Raw genomic sequence first — 18,038 nt, 5'->3', positions numbered from 1 at the left:
GATGGTAATTAAAAAACAAAAACAAAAAACAAAAAACCAAACCCTGGACAGTTAGTACAATCCTGTAAGATGGCAGTGATGATGATATTGACTATGTTACAAATAACACTTTATGGCTAACAAAGTACTTTTCTCACAACAGTCCTATGAGGTAGGAGAGATAAATAATTATTCTTTCTTTTTGATTGATGAGGAAACTGAGGCTCAGAATTTAAGTGAATTGTCTAGTGCCACACAACTATTAAATGCTAGAGCTAGGCATCCCGACTCCCAGTCTAGCACCTCTAAACCTGTCTGCTTAATCAGATTTCTCCTTGGATAAGTTCTCTTGGTGTATTTTAACTTTTAAGTAGAAAATCAGGATGATCTTAATTATATTTCTTAAACTGCCCAAAAGGCAAAAGTAAACTTCTTCCTTTGACATAAAGAGAAAAGTTTCTGGCAGGCTGCCTATTTAATTACAAAATAGTAAAAATTCTCTGTTTTTTCTTGCAGAAATAACAATTAATCTTTCCTACAATCCTGTCTTTGAGAAACTGTATTATTGTGTGAGCTGGGAAAAAAGCAATGGAACATGAAACCTTGAAACTGTGACTATAAGTGGCACCTATTCTATGTCACCTCCTCTTCTAAGTAGTCTCCCTGTCCATGATTATGCTCTTGAAAATTTATCTTTTCCTAATCTGAAATGGGATCTCATCTTCCCCTATGTTTACGTGATTTCTGTGGTAAGGAAAGAGAGCCCCAAAGAAATATAAGCTAATTATCACATGCACTGTCAGAAAGTAGCTTGATTTAAGTGAGTAAGCTATGCCTTCCAGTCACTGGGGCCCCAATGTCTCCTTCGGTGTTGAGTAACACTCTTCTTCTATCTTGGGACTGACCTGCCTCCCTCTTCATTTCTGTTTCTTCTTTTAGCACAGCATAAGAGTGAGAAGAGTTAGTGTCCTTTTTAGACAGAGGGGAGAGTTTGGAGTGACTTCATAAAAAACTTGAATCTCTGAAGCTTGTTAGTGAATGTTGTCATGTGTTAGAATTTTAATCTCCATGATCTCTCATGGGTGAACTCTCATGGATTTCTCACATCTAGACTTCTTGAGGTTATTCTCCTGAAAAGAGACAAACACTTTCCCTACTTTGAGTAACTATAAGTTTAAGGCATGCATGACACCAGCAGAGTAACCTTCTTATCCTTCTCTTGCTGTTTTCCCCACTTCTTTACGATTTTCACAACCACTTTGAGTGGGTATGGTGGTTAGAGCACAGGTTTTGGATCCAAAGGACCTTCCTGAATTTGAATTCTGACTCTGACATTTGTTCTCTGTGTGATCTTTAGCTAGTCATTTAACCTCTTTGGGCCTCAGTTTACTCTTCTGTAAAATGAAGGATTTAGACTGAATGGCTTTTGAGGGCCCTGTCTGCTCCAAGTCTTTGATCCTATTGTAATGCAGAACATTATTTTACCATTTAGGTAGTAGAACCCTTTAGGCCATGGAAAACTCCAAATTCCTTAGCAAGACCCTTATCTGGCTGCTCAGGCCATAGCCCTCAGATCATATCTCTGGAAGCCTCCATTGTGAGAAAGTTTGCAGAGCATTATCATATCTAGATAGAGGGAGAGGGGTGTCCTTGAAAAAAACTCTTCCTCTTGCCAGACTTCAAAGATCCATCCCCCTCCCTGTCCTGTATACTCCCTATATAAACCCTGGCTCGACCCCTGATGAGGACTGCTTGATTTTGGATGTGAATATCCCTGGCAGCTGCGCGCTAATAAAGTCCACAATTTAAAATTAGCTTGGGTGGTCAACTCGCTCATTTCTTGGTATAACACTATCTACCTCAGAATAAGATGGAAGTTTTATATGGTGTAGTAACTCTGAACATTTCTGATTTATAACATTTTCCCTCAAATAAATAGATTTCCCTGGCATACTTTATCTCCTTTCTAGTGGAAAAACAGAATAATGATGAACTCAATTGATTTGGAACCATCTCAAGTAAATGAGATGAGCCAGTCCACTAAAGTAAATGAAGGCCCCAGTTAAAGCAGAGGTCTTCAAACTGTTTTGTTTGTATACCTCATCAACAAAAAAAATTTTGAACGTATCCCCCGTATGTGTATATTTATTTATTAATAAATCATATAATGTAATATTGTACTAATTATTATGTTCACTATAAAACAAAAGGCAATAATTTTTAAAAGTTGAGATCAAGATGAAATAACATTCAATCTAGAGTCAGTATGAATCCACTGGAGTTTATTGAGTAGGGAAGTGACATGATAACATCAGTACTTTCAAAAAATTGCTTTTTCAACTCTATGGAGGAAGGATTAAGGAGGGGGAGAGACTTGAAGCAGAGAGCTCAATAAGAGGCTACCTCAGGATATGGGGTTGAGGACCTGATTTAGGATGGTGGCTATGTGAACGGGGGTGGGTGGGGTGGGGGTGGGGAGGAAGAGGTGGGAAAGATAATGTGGAGATGGGAATGGCAAGACTTGGCAAGTTATTGGATATATGGGGTGAGGGAGAGTAAGGAACATGAATTCATGAACCAGGTAGCTGGTAGGATGGTGGTGCCCTTGACCATAATGGAGTTTGGAAGATGGATAAGTTTGGGGATGGGGAGGGTAGAAGAGAATGTAATGAGATCCTTGATGAAGATCACAAGCCATTCATTCCTACCCCTCTTAAGTTACTCACTCTCCTAATAATGATGATGATGATAATAAGTAGGTAGCATTTATATTCCACTCTAAGGTTTGCAAAAATCTTTGCAAATTTTATCTCATTTTATCCTCACAACAACTCTGTGAGATGTGTGCTATTATTATCATCCCCATTTTACAGATGAGGAAAATGAGGCTCACATAGATAAAGTGACTTCTTCAGGGTCACACAATTAGTGTCTGAGGCTAGATTTGAACTCAGGTCTTCCTGCCTCCCAAGTCCAGCACTGTGCTACCTAGCTGCCAAAAATGAAAAGAGAGTGACTTACGAGTGACTGCCTCAGAACGCAGAGCTAACCCTCTGAAGGACAAAGAATAGTCATGCTGGTAGGCAGGAGAGGTATTTTCCATTGGTATCTGTACAGTTTCTGGTATGAGGATTCCAGTAGGATTTAGGTTATAATTGAGAGACCTGTACAAGGCTCAGGAGGAGAAAGATTAGGAGCTTGCAGAGTGAGAGAGAGGAGTGAGTAATCTTTCTAGGAATAAGGGTAGCTGTTGTGTAGGAGACAAGCCCCACAATTAACTACTGCTAGGAAGGTGGGTTGTGACTTATCTTTCCATCTTCCAATTAGTTGATTATAAAGTCACTGGGGGGTCAAGTCACCATCTCTGAGGGCCCCGGCCCCACTTTGGAGACTACTCCTCTAAGCGTACTATTTATATTTCTTTCCAAACAGATGGATCATTGGCTCATCCAGCTGAGATTTGAGTCTCTCTCTCTCTCAGCCATTTGATGGCTCCATGGGATCCAGCCTGAAATAAAACTCCCAAGAATTTCTGCACTTGGGGCCAAGGAAAGAAAGGTAGTGATTGTAATTTTTTTTCCTTAGAAGAATTCCTAGTAAGTGTCCTGTACCCTTTGGAATGTTTGCCCATATTAGGATGACTTTACTAAGATGAATTGAATTGGTCTTGTTTGGGTGTGATTATGTTGTTAGTCCTTCATTCTTTTTTTTTTTTAGGCAATTGGGGTTAAGTGACTTGCCCAGAGTCTAACAGATTTGAACTCAGATCCTCCTGACTTCAGGGCCGGTTCTCTATCCACTGTGCCATTTAGCTGCTCCTTAGTCCTTCATTCTTGAGGAGGACTAATGACATCATGAGTCTGATGTCTTGACTTGCATGTGAATTGGACTGAAGTGAGGCTGAGTTGTGTAAAATAGTCAGCCTCACTCTCTCCTCCAGAGTCATCAAAGTCTAGTGGCAAGACAAAAGTCAAGATGACTGACGATGACCTGGGATGCAGTGGATGGCCTTTAACTTGACTAGAGTTGGACTTCCATTACAGCATAGAGCAGAAGAAAGAGCATTGGATTTAGTCAGAGGATATGGGTCTTAATCTTGGCTCTAATACTTACTAGCAGACTTTGGACAAATCACTTCTATGTCTTGGTTTTTAGTGTCCTCATCTGTAAGATGAAAGGGTTGGAATAGGACCTTCTATTGTCAGTTTAATCTCTAAATTCCATGCTCTTATAACCTGGTACTGGGTCTCCCACTAATTTTCTGTGTGACCTTGGGAAAATCACACATTTCTAGGACTCTATTTTTCATGTATAAAATCAGATGGTGATGGTAGTGATTTGGAATAAGAGGCAGTAGGTCGAATCTCAGCTCTGCCAGTTACTACTTACATAAACTTAGGTTAGCCACACTTTTTTCTTTTGGGCCTCAGTTTCCTTAACTGCATAGTGAAATTGTTAGACTCTTTATGACCCCTTCTAGTTCTAAAGCTATGATCCCATGAACAATTTCCTGTTCAAATCTCTTATTGCCAGCAGATGGCACTGTGAATCTTAGGGTAAAGGTATGAGAAGGATATTTTTAAGGAAAGCAATGAAAATAGGAATTTATTTCATTGGTATCTTATAGCTAGTGAAATTATTAAAGTAGAATAGAGGAATGTCACTTTTAAGTTGGCTCAAATGAGTATAATCCTGTGTGTGTTTTCCATCTCTAGTGTTTAGAGTGGGCATGGATATGAATCTACAGAAGACAGTGAATATCCCCTGGCTTCTTTCGGCAGAATCGATGGAACAATAAAAGCCTATTTGTGGGAGATATGTTCCATCTTCCCTAAAGGAAAGTGAAAAAGATATTGAAAAACTGAAGATCGACAGAATTTTCTCCATTTTCTCCATTTTTCAGATACTATATAATCATGCATTTGCTATCTTAAGTAGATTGTTAAGCATATGTTTTCTGGCTCCATAGAAACGGAAGTAATGAGAACTAAGGAGCCAAAATGGCCTCACTAAAAACAAATCATGCGAAATTTTCTTATTTACTTTTTTTAAAACTGGGTCACTAGACTTATGGACCAAGGAAATAGCGTAGGTACAACATATTAGTATCTCAGTAAGGCATCTGACAAATTCTTTCATGGTATGCTTAAGGACAAGATGGAGAAATGTGGATTGGATAGTAATATAATTAGGTGTATTTAAAGCTGGTTGAATGATCATTATTTTCCTTATTTTGCTACATTTATTCTTTAACCAAACTTTTAATACTATACAAAATTATATTTTATATTATTGACCTTATAAGAATCATTACAATTTGATCCTCCCTCTTATATTTTGCCTTTCCCCATCCTTTCCTTGTCAAAGAAAGGAGTTTCACCTTGGGATTAATCTACCCTCTTCTGATCTCTTCCCCTTATTGTCTTGTATTTTCTTTATTCACAATATCCTTTTTAGTTATATAGAGACTAGACCTGTGATTTCTGTGTTATGGAGAGTTACCCAATAAAGAAACTTCTTCATCCAATGCAGGTCAGCATTTTCTCTAGAACATAGTCTTAGATTATTAACTAGAAGGCTGAGAAGTTAAGTGACTTTCCCGGAGTCTCATGGCTGGTACGTAAAAGATGAGCTTTGGGCTCAGGTCTTCCTGAGTTCTGAAGGTAACTCTCTATTCACTATTGCAAACTACCTCTCACTTTAATTATATACCCCTTTTAATTCTTTTTTCCACTCTTCTTTTCCTCTTTCTTTAAAAAGAGTTTATTGACAGGCTTTGTTTTTATATTACAAACATTCCAGACCACTCCCAACTCCATGAGAATACTCTTATAACAAAGTAAAACAATTAAGCAAAATTAACAGTACAGTGGCTTCATCTGAAAATGCATGCAATATTCCACATCTGTAGCACCCCTCCCATCTTTTTTTTTGTTGTTTTTTGGTGAGGCAATTGGGGTTAAGTGACTTTCCTAGACTCACACAGCTAATAAGTGTTATGTGTCTAAGGCTGGATTTGAACACAGCTCCTCCGACTCCGGGGCCAGTACTCTATCCACTATGACACCTAGCTGCCCTGCCTCTATTTTTTTTTAATTAATGGAAAACTATTTCTCTCCCTCCCATTTCCCATCCCACTGGAAGAGAAAAGAGAAACAAATTCCCTATAATAAGTATGCACATTTGAGGAAAACAAATTCTCTCATTGACTGTATACAAGAATATATGTCTCATTCTGTGCATTTTAATCTATTACCTTTCTGTCAGGCAGCGGATAGCATGTTTCCTCATCTAGAATCATGATTGGTCATCTTAGTTCTTACAGCTTTAAAAGTTGTCTTTATAGTGTTGTTATTACTTTTTCTCCTCATTTTGCTCATTCTATTCTTGCTCAGTTTGTATGTCTTTAAAATAGCTCGTTTTTAGAATGTGGATGCTATGATATAAATTGATCTTCTGATTCTGCTTACTTTGATCTGCATCAATTCATATAAGTCTCTCCATATTTGTTTGAAATATTCTATTTCCTTATTTTGTGTAGCAAAATAATATTCCATTCTACTCATGTACCAGTTATTCAGCCATTCCTCAATTGATATGCATCTCTTTAGTTTACAATTTTTTTGGGGGGATATGACCAAAAAAAGGTGCTATACATATTTTTGTACATATAGGACTTCCCGCTCTATTTTTTTAATATCCTTTGGGTATTGGAGTAGCAGCAGTATATGGCTGGATCAAAGGACATGCACTATTTAGTAACTTTATATACATAATTCCAAGTTGTTGTTTTTCACAATGGTTGTACATATTCACACGTTCACCAATATGTTCATTAATTAACCTGTTTTCCTATAGTCCCTCCAACACTTATCATATGCTTTTTTGTCATTTTTGCCAATCTGATATATGCAATATGAGTGTCTGATTGATTTTATCCAAAGAATATTGATTAATGGATTAATGTGAATCTGGAAAGAGGACTCCAGTGGTATGAATCATCCCTTCCCTGTTTAGTGTTTTTTTAAATGGCTTGGATTTTTAATTAAGATGAAGCTTTAAGCATAAAATATTGATGAAATTTGTGAATGACACAGCTGGGAGGATTAGCTTGTAAAAGCTGTGGCTCTGGTCTCTGAGCCTACATAAATCCAATCCAATCACCTAACACAAATTATCTGGGTCTCTACAGATGTGGGCAAATTAGGTCTTCAGAACTTTTGCTGGGACTCAATGTAGCAATGCATATAGGAGGCATAGGACAGCTTTTATTTCATCCTTGAAAAATGCAAAAACACATAAAAGTAATTACAAGAGACCATAAACAGTAAGAATGTACTTTACGTACTTATAGTAGGCCCCATATAATTGATGGCAACTAGGTGGCAAAGTGGATAGAGAGCCAGGTCTGGAGACAGAAAGACCTGGTTTCAAACCTAGCTCAGACACTTACTATCTATGTGACCCTGGACAAGTCATTTAACCCTGTTTGCCTCAGTTTCCTCATCTGTAAAATGATCTAGAGCAGGAAATGGCAAACTACTCCAGGAAAATCCCAAATGGGGTTATGAAGAGAGTTGGATATGGCTGTTATGACTAAACAACAGCAACAAATGTAATTGATATAATTCTTTTTTTTTTAAGCTAAAGACAAGGTTTATTAGAACATCCGTCATATTGGGCAGACTCTTAAGGAGTCTGAACATGGGTAAGTAGCGGCTGGATTATAAGAATCTAAGCCCTGGCTAGATTTTAAGAATCAGAGCCTTGGCTAGATCATAAGAATCTAAGCCTAATTGATATAATTCTTTACCATCAGGGAATCTTACTTTCCACAGGGACTCATGCAGTTTCCTTAGACTCATAGTACCACCCTGTGGTTTGGATTATCCTTGGAAGAGAAATTAATTGTGTATTGCTGGCCGGACAGCACCCTGACATTCTGGTAACTTATTTCTTCTGTAGGGATACATCTGACTAACTTACTCCCTCAATCAATGCCTTTAGTCCTTTGCTGGCATTCCAGCTTCTGGGGCCTCATGCTCAATCCTCTTTTCCCCAAGAAGATGGTAATGCCCAGGAACTCCCTTTTTTCTCGATAGGAAGCTGGATTCTAGAACTTTTAAACCTGGGGCTGCTAGTGAGGTAACGCCTGAGGCTGGCATTGATTAGTAAATCCCTTTCTTTCACTAGTCTATTGAATTCTGGGACTATGCTGCCTGGAAAATCTCCCTTTCCTTTGTTTTGGAGGCAAAGGATCTTTCTTCTCAGACCACAGGATTTATCTCTCCATCACTGTCATGTCTAGGGATGAGGGCTTATGCTACTGTTTCTCTAAAGTTGCGATCAAGAACTCACGGTCAAGTAACTCTCCTCTTGAGTCATGATCAGGAATCTATTTAGCCTCCATTTGCAGGCCCACACAGACATCCATCCCTGTTTCACCACCATCTTCCTGGCATGCCGCACTAGAAATGCACTATTCAAAGTGGCCTTCTGGGAACTACCTTGGCATTATACACTCCTGGCTGGAAAGACCTTATTGTATCTGGTACCACCTAACGGTGCGTTACTATGTTCTACCCGATACTTTGCCCACTCCTGTTCTATCTCCTCTTTTGGGAACAGTAATCAAATCAATGCTGTCATTGCTTCTGAAAAAGACCACGTCAATTGATTAGCCTATAGGTACATTCACTATCCCTATGACTTCCAAGACTGAACCCCCTTCCCTGGGTCCATTTCCTTAAATGTATTGTCATTATTAAAATGTAAGCTCTTTGAGAATTACTATTGTTTTTCTTTTGTATTTGTATCCTCTCCCCCTTCCCCCAACATTCTTTGCCCAGTGCTTGGTATATGCTAAGAACTTAAAAAATGGTTCTTCATTCATTCATTCATTCATTCATTCATTCATTCATTCATTCATGTGTGTCTTTGACCCTAGGTACCCATTAATGACTCATATATCGCTCCTCTTTCAAGATCTATTCAGACAAAAAGGTAAAATAAAAAAGCCCAAATCCCCAGGGAAAATCTCCCTTTAATAGCCCATCCTGCAACATCTGTAACACACTAGTCTAAGCCAACTAAGTCTAAGTCATCCCCAGTCAATGGCATTTAATCAGGAAATGTTCTTCGCTCTCTCAATGAGATGCCAATGGGCATGTCCATACCATCCATTCAAAGTCCTCCTCACTACCTTGTAAGCTCATCAAGTTCAGCAATGAGCTCCCTGATCAATATCCTACATTTGGAGGACTGAAGTGAGCTCCAAAAAAGGTCTTGACAGAATAAAATAAAGACCAGAATTTAGCAAATTGTAATTTAATAGGGATAACTGTAAAATCCTGCCCCTGGGTTAAGCAATAATTATTCTGAAAGTACAGATTGAGGGAAAGAAGAAATAAGCATTTGCATAGTGCCTACCACGTGTCAGGCACTGTACTAAGGGCTTTATAAATATTATCACATTTGATGAGAGAGTCAAACTCAAGAATAGTTCATGTGAAAAGAGATTTAGAAATTTTAGTTGACTGTAAACACAATATGAATTAACAGTGTAATATGGCTTCCAAGAAGAAAGGTTATATTATCTTAAGCTCCATTAAAAGAAATATGTTATAATGTAGTGTTCAGAATGAGGGAGATAAGAATTCCTCTGTATTCTTTGCTAATTAGATCACACTTAGAGTAATGTGTTCAATCTTGGGAGGCAGAGTTTAGAAAGGATATTAGCAAGCTGGAGTGTCTTTAAAGGGGAAGGGAAGAGAAGAAGCCTTTATATAGTGCCTGTTATGTACCAGACACTGTGCTAAGCACTTACGAAAAACAAACAAAAACTCCCAAATATCATCTCATTTGATCCTGACAACAATCCTGAGAGGTAGGTGCTATTATTATCCCCATTTAATAGTTGAAGAAATTGAGACAAACAGGTTAAATGACCAGGATCACATAGCTAATAGTGTCTTAAGCCAGATTTTGACCTCAGGTTTTCCTGACACCAGGCCTAGTGTTCAATCCACTGTGCCACCAGCTGCCTCGGTTTAGAGTAGGTGGACTCTGGTTAATGGAGGTCCTGGAAACCTTGTCATATGAGGAAAGGTCGAATGAATTAGGAATATTTGGTCCAAAGACTGGATAACATGTTGGTTGTCTTGTGATGTGGTGGATCAAAGGTTTTACTTGCTTTACGTGTTTCAGGGGGCCAAATTAGAGGAAGTGGATGTAAGGAATAGCCAGGCAGCTTTTGGCTTAAGAAAGAAACTTTTAGCAATCTGATTTATCCAACAATGGAACAGACAGCCTTCATGATCAGTGAGCTCTCTTTCCTGGGAAGTATTTGAAGAAGGGATAGCTAACTTTAGTTGGGGATGTCAATAAAGGGATTTCTGAGTGATTAAGAGGCAAGCCTAAGGTGACCTTAAAGATACTTTCCAAGTCCAAGATTTAGTAAATTCAAGATTCTTTGTTAATACTCAATTTATTATAATCAGTACTAAATTATAAAAATGCCTAAGAACTACTCCTGCCTTACTTTTCCTGGTCTCATCAATAGTTTGGTCTGACGACAATTCTTCAGAAAACATACTGATGGTAAGAATTCTTCTTCACCATAGATTTTTTTTTATTTTAAATTTAATTATTTCAATGAACAAAAACTTATTTTCTTTCTATCCTACCTCCTCCAATTGGGGAAAAAAGACAAAGAAACCCTTGAAACAGATATTCATCTTTAGGGAAAATGAATTCCCACATTGTCAATTTCTAAATATATATGTATGTATTCATAAATACATAAATATTTTATATAAAATTCTTACATTATACTATGTGTTTATAAATATGATAGGAAATAGATTTATAAATATTTATAGATGTATGTTCACAATATATACATATGCATAATATATTACATACATATAAATATATACGTATATTTTATATGTATGTGTATATATACATATGCATGTGTGTATGTGTGTGTGTGTGTGTGTGTGTGTGTGTGTATACCTAATTTTTTTCTCTGAGCCGTCACTAGTTATTCAGGAAGTAATTTCTTCATGGATTCTCTGGAATAATGGTTGGTCATAGCATTTATCAGAATTCTTAAGTCTTTCAAGCTTAAAACAGAGACTTAATGAATGAATTGGTTAACATTTGTGCCCTGTTTTCTGACATTAATTCAAGTTTGGTTTCTAACCTGACAGAAAAATATACATAATGCAAATGTATTCTGGGGAAAATTTTTTTAAAAAGTTAAGATGTTGGTAAAGGAATATCAGGATTTGAAGGGTATTGGGATATTAATTTTAAATAACCCAACTCTCAGGTAAACCATTTACTTATGTTGAACACTTCACATTTTTATTCAGCAATATCTCATCTTATGATCTAGCTCAAACCCTGGGGGTTTTGCCTTTCTCCCAGAAGGCATCTTTGTCTGCCAGTATTTGAAGAATTGCATGCAGTCAGCTTGAGGTTTATTTGGTAAAAATGATTAGATTAATTATTCATAAAAAGGAGCATCATAATTCATTTAGCATATGAAGTAGGTAGAGTGATATCTACACACACTCATCTGTAGCATGTATTATTAAAGAGAACTTTTAAAAAAGCCATTTTAGCAGGAAAGCACAAATCACTTTTCTTTGCCTCCAGAAATACTTTCTAATGCTAATCTTTCCAAGGGAAGACAGTATATAAAGGGTGAGTCAGTGCTCAATAGTGGGCCTGGTATAATAGTGCATATTTATAGTAGCACATGAAAATTAAAAGTATTAATAGTTGAGTGCTGAAAAAATTAAAAAAACCTTTGGCTGATGGCCTATCAGATTTCCTGGCTACTAAGAGTCTCTATGCCTTTGCTGCAGTGGGAATAAAGTTGGATTTGGAGTCAGAATACTTGGGTTTGGACCATAGTTCTGCCATTTACTATCTATATGACCTTGGGCAGGACTCCTTATCTCTCTTTTTCTTTTTCATCTGTAAAAAGGAGGGATTGGACCAGATGGTCTTTTAGGTCCTCTTGTGCTCAATTCACTGACTCTATGACCTTTGGATCACCTAATTAGTAATAAATGTATCTCTCTATCTAGGGAGAGAGAGTGAGAGAAAGAGAGACAGAGAGACAGAGAGACAGAGAGAGAAAGAGAGAGAGAGAGAGAGAGAGAGAGAGAGAGAGAGAGAGAGAGAGAGAGAGAGAGAGAGAGAGAGAGAGAGAGAGAGAGAGAGCGCAAGCACTGGAAAGGACTTCAGATGTTGTCTAGCCCAGACCTCTTATTTTATAGATGAGTGACTTGGCCAAAATCACAGAGCCAAATTGGAACACCTGACTAGAACCTGTCTGACCTACCTGTAAAGTGATAATGTTGGTATAAATCTTAATGGGAAGTAACCCATTGGTTATTGGTTATTATTGGTTATTAAAAAATCAATAAATCAGTGAAGAGGTATTTATTTATTTTTTACTATCCTTAGAATGAATGACAAATATTTTTCAAAATCTGCTATATGGTATTATGCTACTAGATACTACAAGGGTGGTGGTGAGCTTACAGTCTAGTTGAGGTGGTAGGATATATACTTAAGAGAAAAAATAGCACTACAAGTTTCCGTATGATAAGTACTAGATATTTGTTGTTATTTAGTTGGTTTTCAGTCATGTCTGGCTTTTTGTGACCCCATTTGAGGTTTTTTGGCAAAGATAATGGAGTAGTTTGCCATTTCCTTTTCCAGTTCATTTGACAGATGAGGACATTGAGGCAATCAGGGTTAAATGACTTGCCCAGAGTCACACAGCTAGTAAGTGTCTGAGGCCAGATTTGAACTGAGGATGATGAGTCTATCCATTGTGCTTCCCAGTGCTAGATATACAGACAATAAAATTGGAAGGAGCATGAACTGGTAATGTAAAAGTATTGGGCTAAGAATTTTGAAGAATATAAAACATAAAAGGACAGTGAACAACAATAAAAAAAAACACCTTCATATGCATGTAAGTTTTACAAAGGTCTCTTCATAAGAATCCTATGAGATAAATAGATTATTATCCCCATTTAAAAGATGAAAATAAATGAGGCTCAGACAACTTAAACGACTTGCCTAGGCAGCTACTAAGTGATTGAGCTGGGCAATTTATGATAAATATCTGTAACCAGGGGTTCAAAAACCATTTTTATAAGACTCTTTCATTGGTGGAGATAGATTACTCAATGCTTTCATCCCTGGGTAAGAGATTGGGAGAAGAGAGATCTTAGTAAAGCTTTAAGAGAGAAGATAGCAGGTTCTACATTCTATTCAGGGAAAGATTCCCAAAGCGAGAGAAAGTCTCTGGAAAAAAGGTGACATTTAGAAAAGCCAGCACCTCACTCATGTCATTAATCCTAGTTTACCATACTAGATAGAAACTTTAGGAAATTTCCCCTTGGGAGAGATCTGGGACTTTCTCTCTTTCTCTCTTGAGCTGGGATATCTGGCTTCTAGTGGAAGAGATCATTCCATGTATTGTCTGATAGCTTCTCATCTGTGTAATTTCCCTGATTTCTGTTTGCCATCAATTTGGATAAGTGGGTTTATTTACTATTTTGTTGGGTATGGTTTTTGTATAACTGGCATTTAGTGGGAAATGAGTCAAATCTTGGATATATAGCTTGGGACATTCCTTCCTCATGAAGAATAACAATCAGGAGTGCAGCTTGAACCTAAACAATTATTTCTCCTAGCGTAACAATATTTAGGGGAAGGCAGATATAATTCTAGCCTAATACCACTGTCTGAGGAGAGCAGAGTGGCTGGTCTAGTGGCCCCAATCTCCTGCTCCCCTCCTAGAAAGAACCGAAATCTCCCTTGGAGAATGGTGGGCAGAAGACACTGTAGAGATATCTATCCGTGCCTCCTTTCTAACCACATCTAGACAGACTCATGTGAACAAACATAACCAGGCATGTGCTGGTAAATGTTTAATAACTGATTCTCTTGAAAAAAAAAGGCATGCAAAACATGTTTTAAAGTTTGATCTACATTACCCTTTATCACTTTCTTATATCTAGGCAATCAACAAAATAAGAAATGCTTTCCTTTCCTTTCCTTCCTTCCTTTCCTTTCCTTCCTTCCTTCCTTCCTTCCTTCCTCCTTCCTTCCTTCCTTCCTTCCTTCCTTCCCTCCTTCCTTCCTTCCTTCCTCCTTCCTTCCTCCTCCTTCCTTCCTTCCTTCCTTCCTTCCTTCCTTCCTTCCTTCCTTCTTCCTTCCTTCCTTCCTTCCCTTCCCTCCTTCCCTTCCCTCCTTCCCTCCTTCCTTCCCTCCTCTTCCTTCCTTCCTTCCTTCCTTCCTTCCTTCCTTCCTTCCTTCCTTCCTTCCTTCCTTCCTTCCTTCCTTCCTTCCCTCCTTCCTTCCTTCCCTCCTTCCTTCCTTCCTTCCTTCTTTCCAAATTAAGAGGAACTTTGAATAGATTTGGCCTATAACTTAACTTTTTCATAGAATTATATTACTTTCAAAATGTGACACATCAATTGAATAATCACTTCCTTTTCTTTTTTTGGTCACCAAACCACTGAACTAAGTAGCATTTTGGGGGAGCTCCACAGCTAAGGGACAAGGCCAACCTAAGAAATCCTTAAAATCCAATTTCTCATGGTTCAGTAGAGCAAAGTGAACCTCACTTGATGAGTCACATACTTAAGCAAACTCAAATGCACCCTATCCAACACTTCCCCTCAAGGTTTTGATTTAAGGGCTCTCTACCTAAGAGCTTCATGCTCCAGGGACCATGTTGTCAGGAATGGAAAATCACGAGTAATCAAGAACTTCGTTCCCAGGTGAAAGACAGTAAAGTTAAAGACTTGGGTGTTGACTAAAACCTCGATATGGACCACTCAGAGTAAAGATTCAGTTATACTTTTGTCTCCCTTGCTTATAACATGTTCTCTAGTGCTTCCCTCAAACTGTGGCATTCTTAAGTGAGGGAAATCTTTATCAAATACACTTGAAATTACAGAATTGTAACAGATTAGAGTATTTTATGTATTGAGATAAAGCACTCAAATGCTTTGTTTAGGAGGATTTAAGAGGAAGTTGTTTTGGTCTTCCTTGTCAAATTAGAAATAAGACAGATGACTGATGGAGTGAAAGTGAAGGAAATACTGTAGAGAATTGAGAAAGCCAATGGGTTGAAATTCACAGGACCTCAGAAATAGATGGGACCTCTGAGGTCCAAACTCCACCTCCAACAGGAACCTAATTTGTGACGTCTCCACAATAATTAACCATTAAACCTTTGCTTTGGAGTCTCATCTTCTTATCCTAGAAATGTCAAAAGATCTAGAGGGAGGGTCCCCAGAATCTTGACTAGAAGCCCTGTGAAGGGTTTATGAGATGATGTTGTCAAGAGTGGCACAGAATGAGAAGACAGGGATGGATTTTGGGCTGCACTGTTGAAGGGAGTGCCTGCACCAATGAGAGCCAGTTTAGTCAAAATATTGGATGGAACTGGTAGAATCCTTAGGAAGAGATCTGCTCTTCTTGTACAAGTCACTTATTCTCTTTGAGCCTGTTTCCTTATCTGTAAAATGATAGAACTAGACTATCTCTAAAGTCCCTTCTAAGATTTTATGGTTCTTTGATTCCTACTGCTGGCTTTGCTATTAACCATGCTACTTGTCTCCAGTGGCAAATTCCAGGCAAAATGGACCACTCACTGTGTCCCTTTATACATCTCATGCTTTGCTACTTCCATACCTTTGCTCAAGCTGGTTTTTTTATGCCTAAATTATTTCCCCATTGCTCTGCTTATTGATTTCCTAGCCTTCTTTTAAAGCCTACCTTCTAATACTACCTTCTTCAGGAAGCTTTCCCTATTCCCCCCCCATCAGTTATGATGTTTTTCCACTTATACTTTCTGATGTATTTATCCTATATTACTTTGCATTGTTATCATTTTTGTATGTGTCATATCCCTCTACAAGAATATAGGGGCAGACATCTGTAGTCATATGAAAAAATGCTCTAAATCATTATTGATTAGAGAAATGCAAATCAAAAACAACTCTAATGTAATGCATCATACCTATCAGATTAGCCAACATAACAAAACAGGAAAATGATAAATGTTGGAGTAGATGTGGGAAAATCGGAACACTAATGCATTGTTGGTGGAGTTGTGAAATGATCCAACCATTTTGGAGAACAATTTGCCACTATGCCCAAAGGGCTATAAAAATATGCATACCCTTTGACCCAGCAATAGCGCTTCTAGGTCTGTATCCCAAAGAGATCACACAAATGGGAAAAGGACCCACAGGTACAAAAATATTCATAGCAGCTCTTTTTGTGGTGGCAAAGAATTGGAAATTGAGAGGATGCCCATCAATATATGAATATAATGGAATACTATTGTGCTATAAGAAATGATGAACAGGCTGACTTCAGAAAAACCTGGAAAGACTTGTATGGTCTGATGCTGAGTGAAATGAGAAGAACCAAGAGAACATTGTACACAATAACAGCCATGTTGTGCGATGACTAATATTGATAAACTTAACCCTTCCCAGCAATACAAGAATCTAAGACATCTCCAGAGACCTTGTGATGGAAAATGCTATCCACATCCAAAGAAAGAAATATGAAAGTTGAATTGCTATTTTTTTCTCTTCTATTGAGTTTTATTTCCTCTTTCTGATGGTTCCTCCTATTGGTTTTAATTTTTACTTACAATACCAATGATGTGAAAATATGTTTAATAGGAATGTAAATATATATCCTATATCAGATTGTGTGCTGTCTTGGGGAGCGTGGTGAGGAGGAAAAGGGAGAAAAATTTTAAACTTAAAAGCATATAGAAGTGATTATTGATAAATCAAAATAAATTAATAAAATTTTAAAAAAAGAAAAAAAAGAACATGGGGCAGAGAACCATCCTTATATAATCTTTGGATTGTAGAGGATTAGTAATGAAGCAGACTACCCACCTCCTGACAAAAAGGCACAAAGTGAAGAATGAAACATACATTTTTAGTTATAGTCAATCCAGGAATTAGTTTTGCTTGACCATGCATATTTGTTACAAGGGTTTTGTTTTTCTTTTCTTTTCTTTTCCTTTCTTTTCCTTTTCTTTTCTTTTCTTTCTTTCTTTTGTTCATTGTCACTGAGGGGATACAGGAAACAGAGAAAATAAATTTTTGTTAATTAAAAAAGAAATTAAAAAAATAAACATTTCTTCAATTTAATTAAATTTTCTTTGACCTGCCCATGCAGAAGTACTATTTAAAGGTATTAGTTAGCTAATTAATCTTACTATCTTGTTAACTTCTTTGCCATACTGTGGTTTATCTGTGAAAACAGAACAAAAAATATATCCTCTGGTGTCAATTATAGGAGGGTGTATTTACTGTTTCCAAGGGTTAGTTAAAGCTCGGTGTTTTTTTTTTAAACAATTGAACAAAACACAAAGCCCCAGAGGGAAATGTATATGCTTATAAAGAAAATTAAATGCTTTCTTTTGCTCCTGTCAAATTCCAGTGCAGTAAAAATGCTCGCTCACTCAGATCTTGGCAACAATATGCTGCCTGTTTATTGCTGAGCTACAGCAAAGGTTTAAATAAGTGTATACACACACACACACACACACACACACACACACACACACACACACACACTCGCTCACAAGCACACACCAGTGATCTTTGCCCTTAGGAGACAGACCTTGAAAGTTCTGAAACCTCTTACACTCACTCACTCACTTGGGCATATTCTTGCCTGTGCTTTTTCTTCCTCCTCCTTCTCCCTCTCTCTCTCCCTCCCTGTTCTTACCACTCTCATTTAAAGGCAGCAGCGGAGGGAGGACAGCTGGGCACTGTTCTGTGCCAAGCTTTAGAGTCATGTCTTTCTTCCTGACTCCAATCTTGATAGCATTTATCTTGGTCTTGCTCGGGTGGATCTTTAAAAATGAACACCCTGGCAAGAAAACAGACGATCAGTCTAAAACCAAGCCAGAGTACCAGCCGTGGGTAGATGAAGACTTAAAAGACAGCGCAGAGGACCACCAAACAGAAGGTAAAGAA

The 18,038-nt window shown here is 37.8% G+C and overlaps 1 protein-coding gene across 1 annotated transcript in view; it reads left to right on the top strand.

Annotated features, from left to right (window-relative positions):
• Positions 1-17,695: 17,695 nt before the first annotated feature.
• The window catches only part of IYD (iodotyrosine deiodinase), a 33,377-nt gene continuing 33,034 nt past the window's right edge, over positions 17,696-18,038 (top strand). Inside the window, exon 1 of the mRNA XM_020986771.2 lies at positions 17,696-18,030. Coding sequence (XP_020842430.1) covers positions 17,856-18,030 — 175 coding nt within the window. The 5' untranslated portion in view covers positions 17,696-17,855. The remainder of the gene's footprint in view (positions 18,031-18,038) is intronic.

The sequence above is a fragment of the Phascolarctos cinereus genome, unplaced genomic scaffold (genome assembly GCF_003287225.1).
Source record: "Phascolarctos cinereus isolate Bilbo 61053 unplaced genomic scaffold, phaCin_HiC Scaffold_5;HRSCAF=322, whole genome shotgun sequence".
In the NCBI taxonomy this organism is placed as follows: Eukaryota; Metazoa; Chordata; class Mammalia; order Diprotodontia; family Phascolarctidae; genus Phascolarctos; species Phascolarctos cinereus.
Note: the sequence above shows the minus strand (reverse complement) of the source record. Positions and strands in the feature narration are given on the sequence as shown.